The 14,294-nt window shown below is 36.9% G+C and overlaps 1 protein-coding gene across 9 annotated transcripts in view; it reads right to left on the reverse strand.

Annotated features, from left to right (window-relative positions):
- OSBPL6 (oxysterol binding protein like 6) overlaps positions 1-14,294 on the reverse strand; it is a 99,218-nt gene that overhangs the window by 21,191 nt on the left and 63,733 nt on the right. For 2 of the 9 annotated variants that reach the window (XM_080599479.1, XM_080599480.1), the window contains 5 exons: positions 13,888-13,980; positions 8,842-8,916; positions 4,637-4,802; positions 3,521-3,651; positions 1,263-1,370 (listed from right to left, as the gene is read on the reverse strand). In XM_080599479.1, coding sequence (XP_080455605.1) covers positions 1,263-1,370; positions 3,521-3,651; positions 4,637-4,802; positions 8,842-8,916; positions 13,888-13,980 — 573 coding nt within the window. The remainder of the gene's footprint in view (positions 1-1,262; positions 1,371-3,520; positions 3,652-4,636; positions 4,803-8,841; positions 8,917-13,887; positions 13,981-14,294) is intronic. The other 7 variants (XM_080599484.1, XM_080599486.1, XM_080599483.1 and 4 more) reach the window with 6 other exon arrangements.

The following is a 14,294-nucleotide window of genomic DNA, read 5'->3' on the forward strand; positions in this document are numbered from 1 at the left end:
CACTTGGGCTTGTGGCTGGGTTTCGATTTTTGATGAATTATAATGAAAACAGAAGCTCATTTCAGTATTATCTTTACAGAAGTGATTAAAATTTTAATTTTTTGTACAAGCTGGAGGGACTTGGAAAAATACACATGCCCCTACCTGAAAAGGATGCTTACTCATGCATATATCTTCAAACTGTAACATTATATTTTTAAAGCAATCAAGAGAGGTGAGAGGGAGACCTGGGATCCTCTTTGACATACTCCCTCAGTCAGATAAACTTGTACCAAGGTAACTATGAATATAATGAAAGGAAACAGCTATCCAACAAAAAATACAAAATAGAAGAGATGGTCATTGCTCAGATCCTCACTGCCAGATGATCTGAATGCACGTTGCTGTGCTGTGGCACTGCATCACCTCTATGTTCTGTTACCAGTGTACAACATCTGGGCTTTTAGAAAAATTATATGGACATTTTCAAAAATCAAATAAACAAAAGTAACCAGAAACAGATTTTCACCTGCCTTTCTTGTTGGAAAAAATAATTAGGAGACAACATTATGTTAATTGAAACAGTGTATGCATAGAAAATAATGAGTGGAAATGACAAATGGAAAGTATTTTGGTAAAATGCAAGCAGAATGTTGTCAAAATGACAATATTAATTGCAACATATAACTCACAAATTCAGATCTGTCCTTCTTTTGAGGAAGACTGATTTGAAATTAATATAAACGTTTGGTAATCTGTTGACTCAAGAAAGCAAAACAAGATAGACTATATGTTGCAAACGTGCTATTAATCTAGTGCTTGGTTCATAGACTGAACTGTCTGAATGCCACTCAAGAAATTAAACATCAAGCAAGCCCTTAAGCACTTGCAAGATCAGGCTATTAAATAATACACTGTTCTGTTGATTTGGCAAGAAACTAAGATACAGAAGTGGTTACCTACTGTGTCTTATTGTGTGCTACATTCAAATACAGTAAAACCTCACTAATTCCCACACTCAACAATTAATATTTCAAAGTTGCAGTCCTTCCCTATTTCTCTGCAGAGGCCAGAGTTATTTTGTTAGCTCTGACATACACAAAATACAGAAGTTTAATTTTATATACAAAAAATATAATCTGAAAATTTCTATAAAAATCTACTTTCCAATCTTTAAGATTTGATAATTTGCCAGGTGTGTTTCAGCACTTTCACTTCTCACCTTCAGTGAGAATTAGCAAGGTTTGATTGTACTCTAAATCCATTAAAGGCTGAAATCTTACCTCATCAGGACTAGGGATAATATTTACACTGACAACCTGATCACAAATAACAGATTCTGAATGTATTCTGTTCAAGCGACTCCTTAGTTCGGCATTCTGGTTGAGAGCCTTAAAATAAAAATTGCACATTTCATTTAAAATTAAAAAGAAAGTGTTAAACAGGAAAAAAGAAAAAAGAAAAAAAGCTTATTCTCAGAAATTTCCTAAGAAATCACAGAACTTCCTTTCTTCCGTTTATAGATAAATACCCATTTTGAGATCCTCTCTAACATGACTTAACCTTTTCGTTGGCTTGCTTTCAGTAATCTTCCAGGGTCAGGGGGAATGGATATTCTCCCACAGTATTACAGTTACATTCTACCTTGATTCTTCAGATAGCTCCTTGGCAGCTATACCAGTGGGTTATGTACATTACCAAAATGGAGAGTGAATGCAGCAAGAAAGAATGAAACTGCAAAACAGCTAACAGGAACCACCTGCGAAATTCTTGATTTACAACTCTACAGCACTTTCTGAACGAAGGTTATCAATGCTAAGAGCCCACAAAAGGAAATGGCTTGCTTTCCAGCAGGGAAAAATAAAAATAATGATAAAAAAAACCCATAACCACTAGCATCACTAGGTGACTGTCTATTGAGATCAAGCTGATAAATTTGCATGTATGTGCTCAGTTCAAACTACTGATCCATTTGGTATCTGCTGTTTTTTCTCCTTTGTTAAAGCCCAAGCTAGATTATAAATTTGGGTGCACATACACATCACCTGATGTCTAGAAGCACCTGTTTGTTGAAATCCAGAAAAATACAATGTGTTACCCAGAACATGAACTGACTTAAACCTAATACACCCTCAGTGCTAGGGATCATAGAAGCAAACAGCAGACAGACATACTGATTTAGTGGACAGTGTCTTTTATAATACAGTAATAATCTGCTTCTCTCTCCCCCAAGAGCAAACTCTGAAATAGATCCCGTGATTGCACTGACAAAGTAGGACCAATAGGTTAGCTTAAACTGTCTCTGAAAACAGTTTAAATTATCCCATTTTGCTTTATTCTGAAATGGTCTGGGTACGTTCATAGTTGTCATCTACCAGGTGAGCAGATACAAGGTTAGACCACTAACAACAGCTGGGCTGTAGCTTCTTAAACTCCTCAAATCTGGTCACGAGACTGGTTAAACCCATCTGTCTGACTGTGCCAAATTTCCACTTACTCACCATTGAGACAATGAAATATTGAAAATTGAAAATTATTTTTAAACTAACACTGGAGGCCAGCAACTATAAGAACGTGACCACCTATTTCATACACGTTACTAGTGAGTCTCGACAGGTCCTGGTTAAATTTTTATCAGTAACCAGAAATGGTTGCCCTTATCTTTAGCCTTAACCTTTATTACAATATACAGCACTCAATCTGCATAATGTGTTATGCATCTATGTCTACAGAAACATTATGCATCGATTTTAATCTCACAGCAATAAGAAAAAACAACCACAGTAACAATAATAGTGTTGGAAATTTTCTTCACGTTTAGGTGAAGTTCTGTTTGCCTTTAAATCTCTGCTTTCATTTCTTGCAGATGCAAAGTTCCAAAGATATCCACTTTTTATAGTAAAATCTTTCACTTTTCCTTGTCTATGAAATCAAATGTTTGAGTTATTTTGCGACCGAAAGATACATCTCATGGAATGGTGTAGGGTAGGAGTTCACCAGAGCACTTACTGTTGCTTCATCTTTCTTTCCAACTAAAGCCAATGACAATTTTCCTTTTGGCTTAAGTGGGAGAGACACCAGCCAGTAACAAGTTAGTATCTGAAAATCCAATTTATTAATGATTATTCTGTAATCATGTAATAATGCATGATTCCTTTTGCAGTTGGAGACATGGACATACAAAACAAATCAGAAAATATACAGTCAAAATGTAAAACTTAATTAAGAAAATGAGACTATCTCCTTGACTGTGGTGGAAATAGCTCCAGTAAAAATATATATCAGTTGCATAAAAATCTTTGATGCCCTTACTTTACCTTGGAAAACCATAATAAATGCATGCTTACACAAGCAAATTATATTCTCCACATGCACTGAGGTTAGGCCTATGTTCTCATGTCCATAACAGAACATATGCCATAGTTCTGGTTAAGAACCTGGCTATTTTCTTGGCTCCCTCTACCTCAGGGAATGGCCAAAATACAAAAGAAATAGTGCATTTGGCAAAGTAGATGTGCCTGGAATCAAATCAAGAACATACCTGAGAGAGGGACTGTCTGAGGTGTGCTATTTGAGCATTGTGACCTGTAAGATCCTGTTCTGAAACAATCTGCTTAAGCTTCTCCTTCTCTATAGCTATGCTGTTAAAGGCAGACTTCAAAAGAGAATGCACTAAGGAAAAATGAAACAAAAAAGAAAACAAGTGTTGTCTCAGCTATGGATCTGCACATTTACATTTACTAAAATATTTCAGCAATAAAGACAGAGAGAGAGATTTCCATCCCACAGTTACATAAATTCATAACAAAGATCTGAACTTCAAGTAATCTGTGCCCAAATTAAGTACAAACACTTACAGCTTACAGGTTGTAATGTGCATACAATATGTTCACTTATGTCATCTGAGCATATTCTTGATGCTGAGCGTATGGAAAATTGTATATTTAGAAAACCTGTGTCCAATGTTGTCTTTTTTTCCTGTTTTTTTTTTTTTTTTTTTTCAGGGTAATAAAATCTAAAGTTCTCATAAAACTTAATATTGCACTGATAACAAAGATTACTTGGTCTTTAAACAGATTTTTGATAATTTTAAAGAAAGTAGTGTCACATTTTTCCTGTGTTTGTTATGTAACAGATAGCAAACTGACTACAAATACTTTTTAAAATCGCATTTTTCAGTATGCAGGATCATTCTTTTATTAGCAATACAATGACATTTCTAAAGTACATTCTACTAGTAAGCACTACTTCTGTTGTTTCCATTGATGCAGAGAACATCTCACAAAAACTTGTGCACAAAAACACCCTGCAAGAGATATATGTAGTAGTGGCATTTTGATTCATCTTTTGGAAGAGGTAAAAAAAATGTTTGCAAATCCAATCATGTATTTACAAGGTGCAAAAAGAAATTTGGAAGTTTTCTAAGAAAAAAAAAATCCCTTATCAGACAGACTTTACCTATCTCCATATTCACAACATCCATGGAAAATATATTAAGGACAACACATGTCATCTTTATGTAAGCCACGTGTCCAGCTAAAAATTCTCGTACAGTATCATCTAATACGGATGAATGTCTTGGTCATAACTAAGTGAAGGAAATAATGAAACACAACAGAGAAGCGTAGTGAAGGAAAGGCTTGACATTTCCAGTTACCTTTTTGAGCCATCAGGCAGAATTCTTCTTGAAGTTTCATGTACTCAGTAGAGCACTCCAGAGGGTCTGTTACATGGCTTGGGGGAGTCTGAAACTCGATGTCTGCACAAAGGTTGGGATTGGATGAATGCAGCCGAACAGGGGACATCGTAGCACTGAAAGGGACCTACAGAGAGAAACAGTAAATAAATATTGTTTAAGGTGCAAACAACCATTTGATTCTGTTGCAGCAAAATATAAATTCCTTCTGAAAAAAAAATACATGATTCACAATGTGATGAACATAGCAAGAAAAAACATTTAACTTTTTACTGTCCAAAATCTCAGTACAGTCGATGTAGAATTCCTTGTACTTCTTGAAAATTTTCACTGAAACAGACAAAAGAAAGCCTAAATACAGAGCTAACTGCTAACAGTAGAGTATTTAAATTCTAACATTTACAAAAATGGACCAGCTCCTAGTGCTTAAAAAAGGATTGGAAAGTTGAACCACCAAACATGCTGCTTTATATTTTGGCATTTTAGAGTCCATATCGTATGAATCTGTCTTTACAATACCAACATCTGTATGCAAGTATGCAAGTTCCTCCACAGATCTAGAAATAGGATACAATATTCTCAAATATATCATTAAATTTTTTCAAAACTACTGGTACACCTTGAGTTGAAACCCACTGTACTAGCAACTATGAATAGGGAAAAAGCATGTAGTCTTTCTATATTCTTTCTAATGAAACAAACAAACAATAAATCAAAACTCCATCTGACTCTCACTTAAAGCGTATAAGCCATAAATTAATGCAAAGAGATGCAGTTTAGTAAAATGCAGCAAACATTTTAGATTATAATTTCCACTTCTCTTTTTCTTTTTACACTTTTTAAGTACAGCAATATATATATATGCGTGCATACCTTATTTATAAGTAATATATATAAATGTATCATATGTACTGAACAGTTACCTATATGCTCCATATGCAGCGTATGGATACTGCTGTTACATATGTGATGTGTGTGTGTGAGAGTATATGTTTTATTTTAATTTCACCATTTACATACATTTGTATAAAAAATAGGCCAAGAGCCTAATTTTCAAGTCTAAATGCAAAGGGAAGGCATGCAGAACTACATTTTGTTACTTCAGTATTAAACACTTTTAACCACATTCAACACATTCAATCTAATTTATTTTATGATATTCATCAAATGTATAAATAAAGAATTTCCACACTGCAGCCCAATGTAATTATTCAAATATGAAAAATGGGGACAAAAAATAAAATGTGTCTTCTGAGGCATGATAAAAGTGGCATATAATATAAAAAGTCATATTACTAAGGTTTTTTTTTTTTTTAATCAACAGATAAGTTATATACTGCCATCAGTATTTGAAATCGGTACCTTGTTATTTGATTAGAGAATGGTTCTATAAATCCCATAACATTTGCCATGAACACATGTTTTAGGTCTCTTATTCTCTGATGAAACTCTCAAAATCCTGTTGGACCTAGTCATCATATCCCACTTCAACCTGGAGCACTTTCTGCAAAATATCACTTTCCACCCTGCTCTTCAACTTCCAGGTATGTACAGCACAACCTAATGGCCCTATGACACCTATCCAGTGTCAACTTTGTCCTCTTCTCTCATGTGTTTTGATTTCTAACTATACCAACAAAGTAGGTATTTTTCATTGGACATTATTTTTGACTCATATCAAGAAGGCTTTATTAACAAGGGATGTAGAATAAATTCCTTCCATGCATGCTGGACATTTGTCCCGTTATATTCTTTGCCAGTACCAGACTGCCTCTCTCAGCAGCCAAACTCCCTTATATTTTTTACACAGCTTAATTTTAAGTTTCCTTTACAAAACCTTATCTCTTCTTACACGAGAGAATACATTTCCAAAACTTTCTGGCTGGGCGCACTGCAAAGGTCTAGTTGCTCCAGGCGGCTCTAGGACAGCAGAGTAGGTGGCTACAGCATAGCGCTGTGTGTGGGGAACATGTCCCCAGTCCTCAAACCCATCCTGAAGGCAGGAAAGAAAGCTGCCCTGTTATAATGCAGGAGCTGGAGGGAGCCCCGCAGCTCCACGTGCCCACAGTGACAGGGCAGGCTGCCCCAGCCCCATGCAGACTGGAGGAGCTGTGGCCCTGCTGCCTGCACGTGAGGGTTTCCTGAGACACTTCTTGATGAACCTGGCTGAAGAGACCTGCTCTAGTCATCACTTCTGCCTTGTACCTCAGCTGGCCAGGCTGAAAAGCAATGTTCCTGCAGTGAGGTCTGTGGAAAAAAGAACATGTTCTACAAATATTGTCACACTGTTCACAAGAAATGTACATTTACATGACAGAGACAAGTAGCTGCTTTGCTGATCGCTTTAGATACAAGAAACAAAAATTCTTAACTGTTGACTGATATGAACTCTCCTCATCTGCATCTTTCAGGACAGTTTCCAAGTTACTTTTCGCAACTGATGAAAAACATCAACACTGAACAAACTCATTCCCTTGAAGTCTAAGAAACACTGCCACATACTTCTCTTCCCTTTTTTCCTTTCACTGCCGTGCTTTCTCTTATGGTGACTTCATACTGCCTTGAGTACTTGTCTAATTTTTTTCTGTTTTTAAAATATTTAACTCCTTGACGCATCCCTCTATTTTTTTTCCTCCTCACTCTTCTAGACATAACCGCAGGTGTACCTTGTCCTGACTTTCTGCTTTACTCCAGAGGCTGAAATACCCACTCATCCATCAGCCTCTTCAGAATTAGATATCCATGTAGGAACAGATTGTAGTGTGGTACAGGAACCAGTGGTACAGGAGTCATTTTGGTGCCTCCAGCTTTCCTCCCTCCTGCATTTTTTCCAGCTCTTCCAAGACCTCCCTCCTCAGCTCCTCACGTCAGCTTCAGGTGACAACTCAGCAATCCCCTGGACATCTACCACCCCTTTTTGATGCTGGCTGCCTTGCAGTCCAGGACCAGCTGTATTTGGTCCACTTGAGCACTCCTTGGCACAGCCCTTGTCCAGGCTGTTTAACTCCTACTGAACTTTCTGGTCGAGCCTCCCATTGACACTGCTCAGCCATGAAGACTGAGATGGGGGTAGATTCCGCTGCTAGGTGGGCAGACTGATGAGGCTGGACTACCAATCAATTATTGACTGATATGCTGCACCAACACTCGGCATCAACTGATTACAGGAGATTAAATTTAGATGATTTAATTTTGGAACTGGAGTAGCACTGACTTCACTCATATTTTTTATGAGGACCTCAGAGTAAATGAGGTTTGTGGTTCAGGCAGCCGGGCTTAAGCAGAAGCTGTGTCTGATCTAGCGGATTTTAGCTGTGGGCTAGAGCTGCAGACCCTCGAAAACTTCAGCTTGATGTTCACTGCTTGATCTCAGCAAGGGTTTGTGTTTAAAGCTCACTTTATTCTTTAGTTACACAGAGTTCTTTTTTCTGATTTGTTTTTGTCTTCCCTATCTAACTGTTGCACTAATCAGCTAAGGGACTAGCCTAATGTCTGTATTGTGCATTCCCAATAATTGCTTTCCTGACAAGGCAGCAGCTGAAGATATACTTATGATGCTAATTTGGTTTCACAAATAGCTCCTCCCCTCACAATTAGCAGCCCCCACATTGATTTCAGAGCTCCAAATTTTGTTTCAAAGACTTGGAGAATTAGCAAAATGAAATACAAACATTAGTGGTAGTAATATGACTTTTGGGGATAATGGAATGTAAACAGAAAGCGTCTTAAATGGAAAGGCTAACCTTGTATTACTAAAAAAAAAATCAAGAAATTTCATGATTTCATGTTTGTAGCAAACCTCCTTGGTTCTGCTGTCTTGCTATGGACTGTCACAAGAATCTTTTACAGACTTTGATCATTTCTTTCCATTTTGAATAATAAAGAGAGAGTATATCAAAGCTATGTTCAAAGAGTGCAGGGCCTGAGTCTAATCACCACCTGCACTTGCCTAAAGGAGGAGGGACATGTACCACGAAAACAAGCTCAGACCCGCATCTGTGAAATTCAGTTGTGTCAGGCCTGACCACTTCTAAGTGACTCAGCTGAGAGTGGGTAGAATGGACACCTCCATAAAGCATACGAAACATCTTCATAAGCTTATTACACATTCAAGTTACACAGCTTCCCATCTTTAGAGCTATCCCTTGATTTTTAAATCCACTCACTGTTGTAGCCACTGCAGCTGCTAGTCTCTGCCGGCGTCGTGTTGTGCTGAACTGGCCCTTCGGTGCCGGCCCTTCCTGACAGTGAATGCGAGAAGAGAAGGAAGTAGAGAAAGAGAAGGGAAGGGGTGATGGGACACAGGAAGATGAAAGGTGATCAGAAAAGGGAGAGGGAAAGTCTTTAAGTGGATTTCAATTTTGTTAACTTGTATGGCCTACACATTCTGAGAACATACAGCATGTTCACACCTGTGTATGCCAGAGACTTATATAGCTAGGTACTTTGCTAAAATTATCTCCATAAGAGGTGGACTGCAGTGCACTCACTAAGACTACAATAAATAAATAAATAAATAAAATAAAAGTTAGCTCTGCATTTCAGAGCTGTAAGACAATTATGGAATAAGAAAACAAAAAGGATGCTATGGCATGGCAGAAAACAAAACCAAAACTCCTTCTTGGGGTCACTTGACCATCTAGAAAATGAATTCTGGAAGAGATCACTTTGCATTAGTGGAAGTGCATGAACTGCGTTTACTGGAGATGCATGCATCTCAATGGTAAAACTTGTTGGGGTGTGTGTTATAGGCAGCTTGCTTATGTAAACATTCCTCTGCAAAGCTCTAGAATTTCTATGTCCATCCCTGGGCTTATTTGTTCATTTTTCCCACACACCATTCTTTGAGTTCCATAGGATCAGATTTCTCCTTCTGTACATTACTAAAGACAAGGCTTCCAAAGCAATGCAAAATCTCAGATAAAGCAATGCAAACGAAAACTAAGTATTCTAACAACTACTTCCTTTTCCGCATGCCTAACTTGTGTCCTCTTCCTGCCTAATTTCACTTGTATTTTACCTTTAAGAAAATTCATCTTGTTACATCAAAGTCAAGTACATGGTACATGAAGTCTGCCTAATGAAGAAGAGCTCCACACCTATCATAAAGCCCTTCTATTTTATGTCTGATCAAAATGATACTATTCTGAAGTCATTTAAAGAATTTGGAAGACTAGAAAAGCCACCTTTCTGCTTATAGAAAACAATTTTTAATTCCTTTACGTTCTTCTTCACCTATATCTTCATCTACAGCCACTTCAGTATTTTTAAATCTATATACATTTTTACATGTTTTTTCTGAAAGCTACATGGGCACCATGGAAATAACAATGGTATCGACTGGACACGTGGACATCATACTGAAGAACAGAATACTGTAGTCCAATTATTAGCTGAAGTCTCCATACCCTCCACCCTCTGGTTGATGCTTCTGGCAATGCTACGGACTGTGGAAGGTTTTTCTGATGATGGCAGTAAGAGAAGCCTTGCTTTGCACCTTTTTTGTAAAACTGTTATATTAAAAACATGTATAAAACCTCTAAAACAGAGAGTACCAACTTCATTAAAGCAGATACTGCATCATATGCAGAATACAAAGCTCTCTGCCCTACAGAAGTATGTCTATCCTCTGAATAGGAATTTAGAAGAACATTACAGTTTAATAGGGACATATATGAATTTATACATACACGTATAGAGAGATAATCATGCACAAATATATATATTAAGCACTCAAAATCTGCAAGATGTGGAATGCAAGTATACTTTATTAAACGTGGAACAATGAGCTCTGCAGAACCACTACCCCCAAACACAATATAACGTGAGGTAAAAATCTGAGTTACGATTAGTAACATTTATATAAGTACTTATTTAAGGGAAAAAGTAGCAACCCGGTCTTTGGGTCTGGTTGTTTATGAGCTGAAAGCCTCAGTAGAGCAAGCTGACTTTTCAGGTCACTCTGTGCTAAATAGTTTTGTTAAACAAATTCTCCCTCCACCCCCCTTTAAATCAGTCTTGGAACTTTACATCTTGGAGCACTGAAGGAAATCAAATCAATGATAGTTCATTTTGATCAGTAGTACTGTTCAGTAGTATTTTATTTTTTACTTCCTTTGAAGATCTTTAGAATGCCATGAGAATGACAAATTGGTCTTTTACCCAAAGAAAAAAGAATGTCAGTTTTTGTACAAAAGTATCATTTGTAAAATGAATGAATACAGATCAACTAACCTGCTGTTGCAGACTATTTTCTTAAGACATTTTTAAAAAAGACTCTTTAAAAACAAAATAAACCTCCTTTATGTAAGCAACCCTTCTTCAGAGAAGCAGTCCAAGTATTTTTTCTTTTGAATTTAAGCCTGTTATTTAAGCTGTTTATTCAGAAATACTAAACCCCAAATCTTACAGAAGTATACACATATTCTATGGTCAATTTTACCTGGGGAAGCAACCCCACTTTTGTCAGGGGGATTAACTGTGTGAGCAAAGTTAAACGTATACAGAACTGGTATACCTAAATGGTAAATATGTACTTGTAAAAAAAAAAAAAGTAGTCAAACTTGTGTAAGTTGTGTAAGTACAAAGTGTTTAAAATATACTTTTTTTATACACCTACCACTCATATTCTAGGAACGTGTCAGCAGGAATACAAAAGCTATCTTACTAACTCATTATGAGTACAATACAGAACCTCAATGGGAGAATTCTCTTCTTGCATCTTATTCAGTGGACACGGAGCTAGAAAAAAAATTACAGCTTTGTTCCCCATTATTTGTGAACAGGTCAGCTATTTACAGAGCTCCCTAATTTTCAGGCTCTCTGGAAGGACGTCTCTCAACGTCATACTGCCAAAGGCTCTTTTGATGGTAGTTAACAATCACTCTAAAATACATTGGTGCGAGTATTTCAAATAGAAATAATAGTACAACTAGCTGAAAGTTACAATGTTAGTATTAGCATTCTCCCATAAACCTAGTGAAATGTATGGAGGAATGGGGAAAGGAAAAGGATAACAAGCATTTCTGGTATCAAATCTGTCCACACCACTTATTAGCAAATTATGTGTAGCTTCCATGAAGAAACAATTACAAATTAGACAAAGTGATTCTAAGTAGTGGATGTCCTTATAAATAGTTTATAAAGAGTTGGCACAGTCTTGAAAAAAATTACCTATAAGGAAGGCCATGGAAACTAGAAGGCATGGCTAAAAGAAGAACAAAATGGGACTGCAAGCTTAAAAAAGCCTAGGCATGTGAAGGCAGTAGAATAGCAACATGAGCAAATTATGAATAACACAAGCAGTCAGAGTGAGGCCATCTTGCACAGATCACAGCTTTAGACCTTTCCTGGGACAGGATAGCCCTTGGAAGAAATGTATTTGAGCTCATAAAACTAGTTATGATACCAGAGCAGCCAAAAGGGAGTAAACATCCTTCAACTTGCATGCAATTTAGAATCATTTTATTTTTTCTGTTTCCCTGCAGATTAATTTGTAAATCAGTCATCAATAATGTAATGCTTTGCTCTAATAAAATAAGCTTTATATTTCCACCATTAAACTTGTCAGAAGTTAATGCCTGCCAGGAGCTAACTTTGCTGTTAAGCAGATTTCTTTCTCTCCCCAGCAGTGACAAACCCAAGCAGAGCAGTCCATGCACACAAACTCTCCCAGGGGAATCTGCAAAGTGACCATACTTGAGATATTCAGGAGCAGGAGCACAAGACCTGTCAAGCCACCAACAGCAGTTTGAGAGTCGGGTGCCAAAAGGACAGTCTCCCACAGAAAGCCCAAGATGGTGTCACTTTGGCAAGGTGCAGGCGACACAAGAATGACTTGCAATTCCTCATGGACCACACTAGATGATCATACATTGACTGCTTTCATCATTTTTTCATCTTTTTTTAATTATTATTATTATTTTATTTATTTACTTATTTGTTTGTGGAGAGGAATTTCTCCACGACCACTGTGGTATGAACGAAGAACATGCAGTATTGACTTTCTTTTCACAGGCACCAAGTACTTGCATCCATTTTTCTGGTATTTATTAGTAGCCTATATTATTCAGCAGCAGGAAAACATAGTGATCCTTCAAATGCTGGGGATAGGGTATGACATCAATCACCAAAATTCCTTCTTTACAAAATGAAGCTTTACAAACCTAACAAATAAAGCCTTTTAAGCCTAACAGATGCTTTATTGTACAACCTGTTATCATTTATCTAGTATAACTGTTAGAAGAAAAGTCACCTAAAACAGCTGCAATCAGAAAGCTGGCACAACTACAATTTCTTCTTTCCTTAAGATTGTCAGTCTTAAATGAGCCACAGAGTACTCTATATTGTGCCGCTGAGTCACAGAAAAGTCCTTATTGTGTCCCTAGGGAACATATTAAAGGCTTTCAAAGTTTGCATGAATTTCAAGGAATTTAAATGGATTAGAAGTTGCTGGCATTTATTTATTCTGCTGCAGACAGCACTGTGGTGATTGTTTGCTCCTGAAGGCAGTTGACTATAGTCTTCATTAGAACTTGCTGATTTATGAAAAAAATATTTTTTTTTTTGGATTAGGCTTCAAAACACACACTGACTTCTGACAAAACACAGTAAGACATCCTGGATCGAGCAGTGATCTAAGCTTCGTATGCTTATTTTTGTGCTTTTACTTTTAATCTCTAAGGCAGTAAGGATGGGGTAAATTCTTTTTTCTTCATGAAATTTATTCTTTAGTTTATTCAATTTGTTCCCATAGTAGCCTTTTCCGTAAGAGAGGGCTTTTGAGAATACTTCTAATTGGTAACATTCCTAGTATAGGTCTTAACAAAGACAACTGGTATGTTTAGTATTTCAGTCATGTTTTCTACTTTTAGCTTGATGTCACCTGTCCAACTGCCCTTCTTGGCAAGTTTAAGATGGAACATCAGTATCCCCGTGTGCTGCATGCATATTGCCTTTTTTACACCTTAATTGACTACTGTTCAGCTTCTCCTCCTCTCCCTAGATGGCAATGTTTTCATATGAATGAAAGTAAAATCAATACATTTTTCACTATCTTATCTAGGTTTTAAACAACCAACTGAGATTTAATTTACATCATCAGAACCATAAGAGACAGTACATTGACTTCCTACTTTCAGTTAATATAACATTTCATGCTTAAAAATTAATCTAAAAGTACAGTGAAAAAGAAAGCATTGTGCATTCAGTACCTGAAGTTGAATTTTTGCATCTTTGCTGACACTTTTTGTTCTCCACCGTCTTGTGACCCGCTTGTCTTTCTTTGAAATATCTACACAGTTAGCCTACATTACACAAATAGTTAAAAGCGACAAAGTACTATTACGTTGACACAAGCAACACAGACAAGTACACCAAGTTAGTAAAGAACTGTAGAGTTAGACATTGACAAATTAGAAAGTAAGGAAAAGAATGCTGCTGCAAGGCCCCAAAACTACAGCAGTGACCAGGTGTAGCTACCCATACACTTCTATAAACTAATGATTTATTTAACTTATTTAGCAAAACTATTGGTATACCTTCTTCATAGTGCACAATATTTAGGACCAGATTTTGAAACTCTTATGTACTTCTGTTCTGTTACTACTCCAAGCAATGC

Source organism: Anser brachyrhynchus (assembly GCF_964034855.1).
Source record: "Anser brachyrhynchus genome assembly, chromosome: 7".
Taxonomy (NCBI): Eukaryota; Metazoa; Chordata; class Aves; order Anseriformes; family Anatidae; genus Anser; species Anser brachyrhynchus.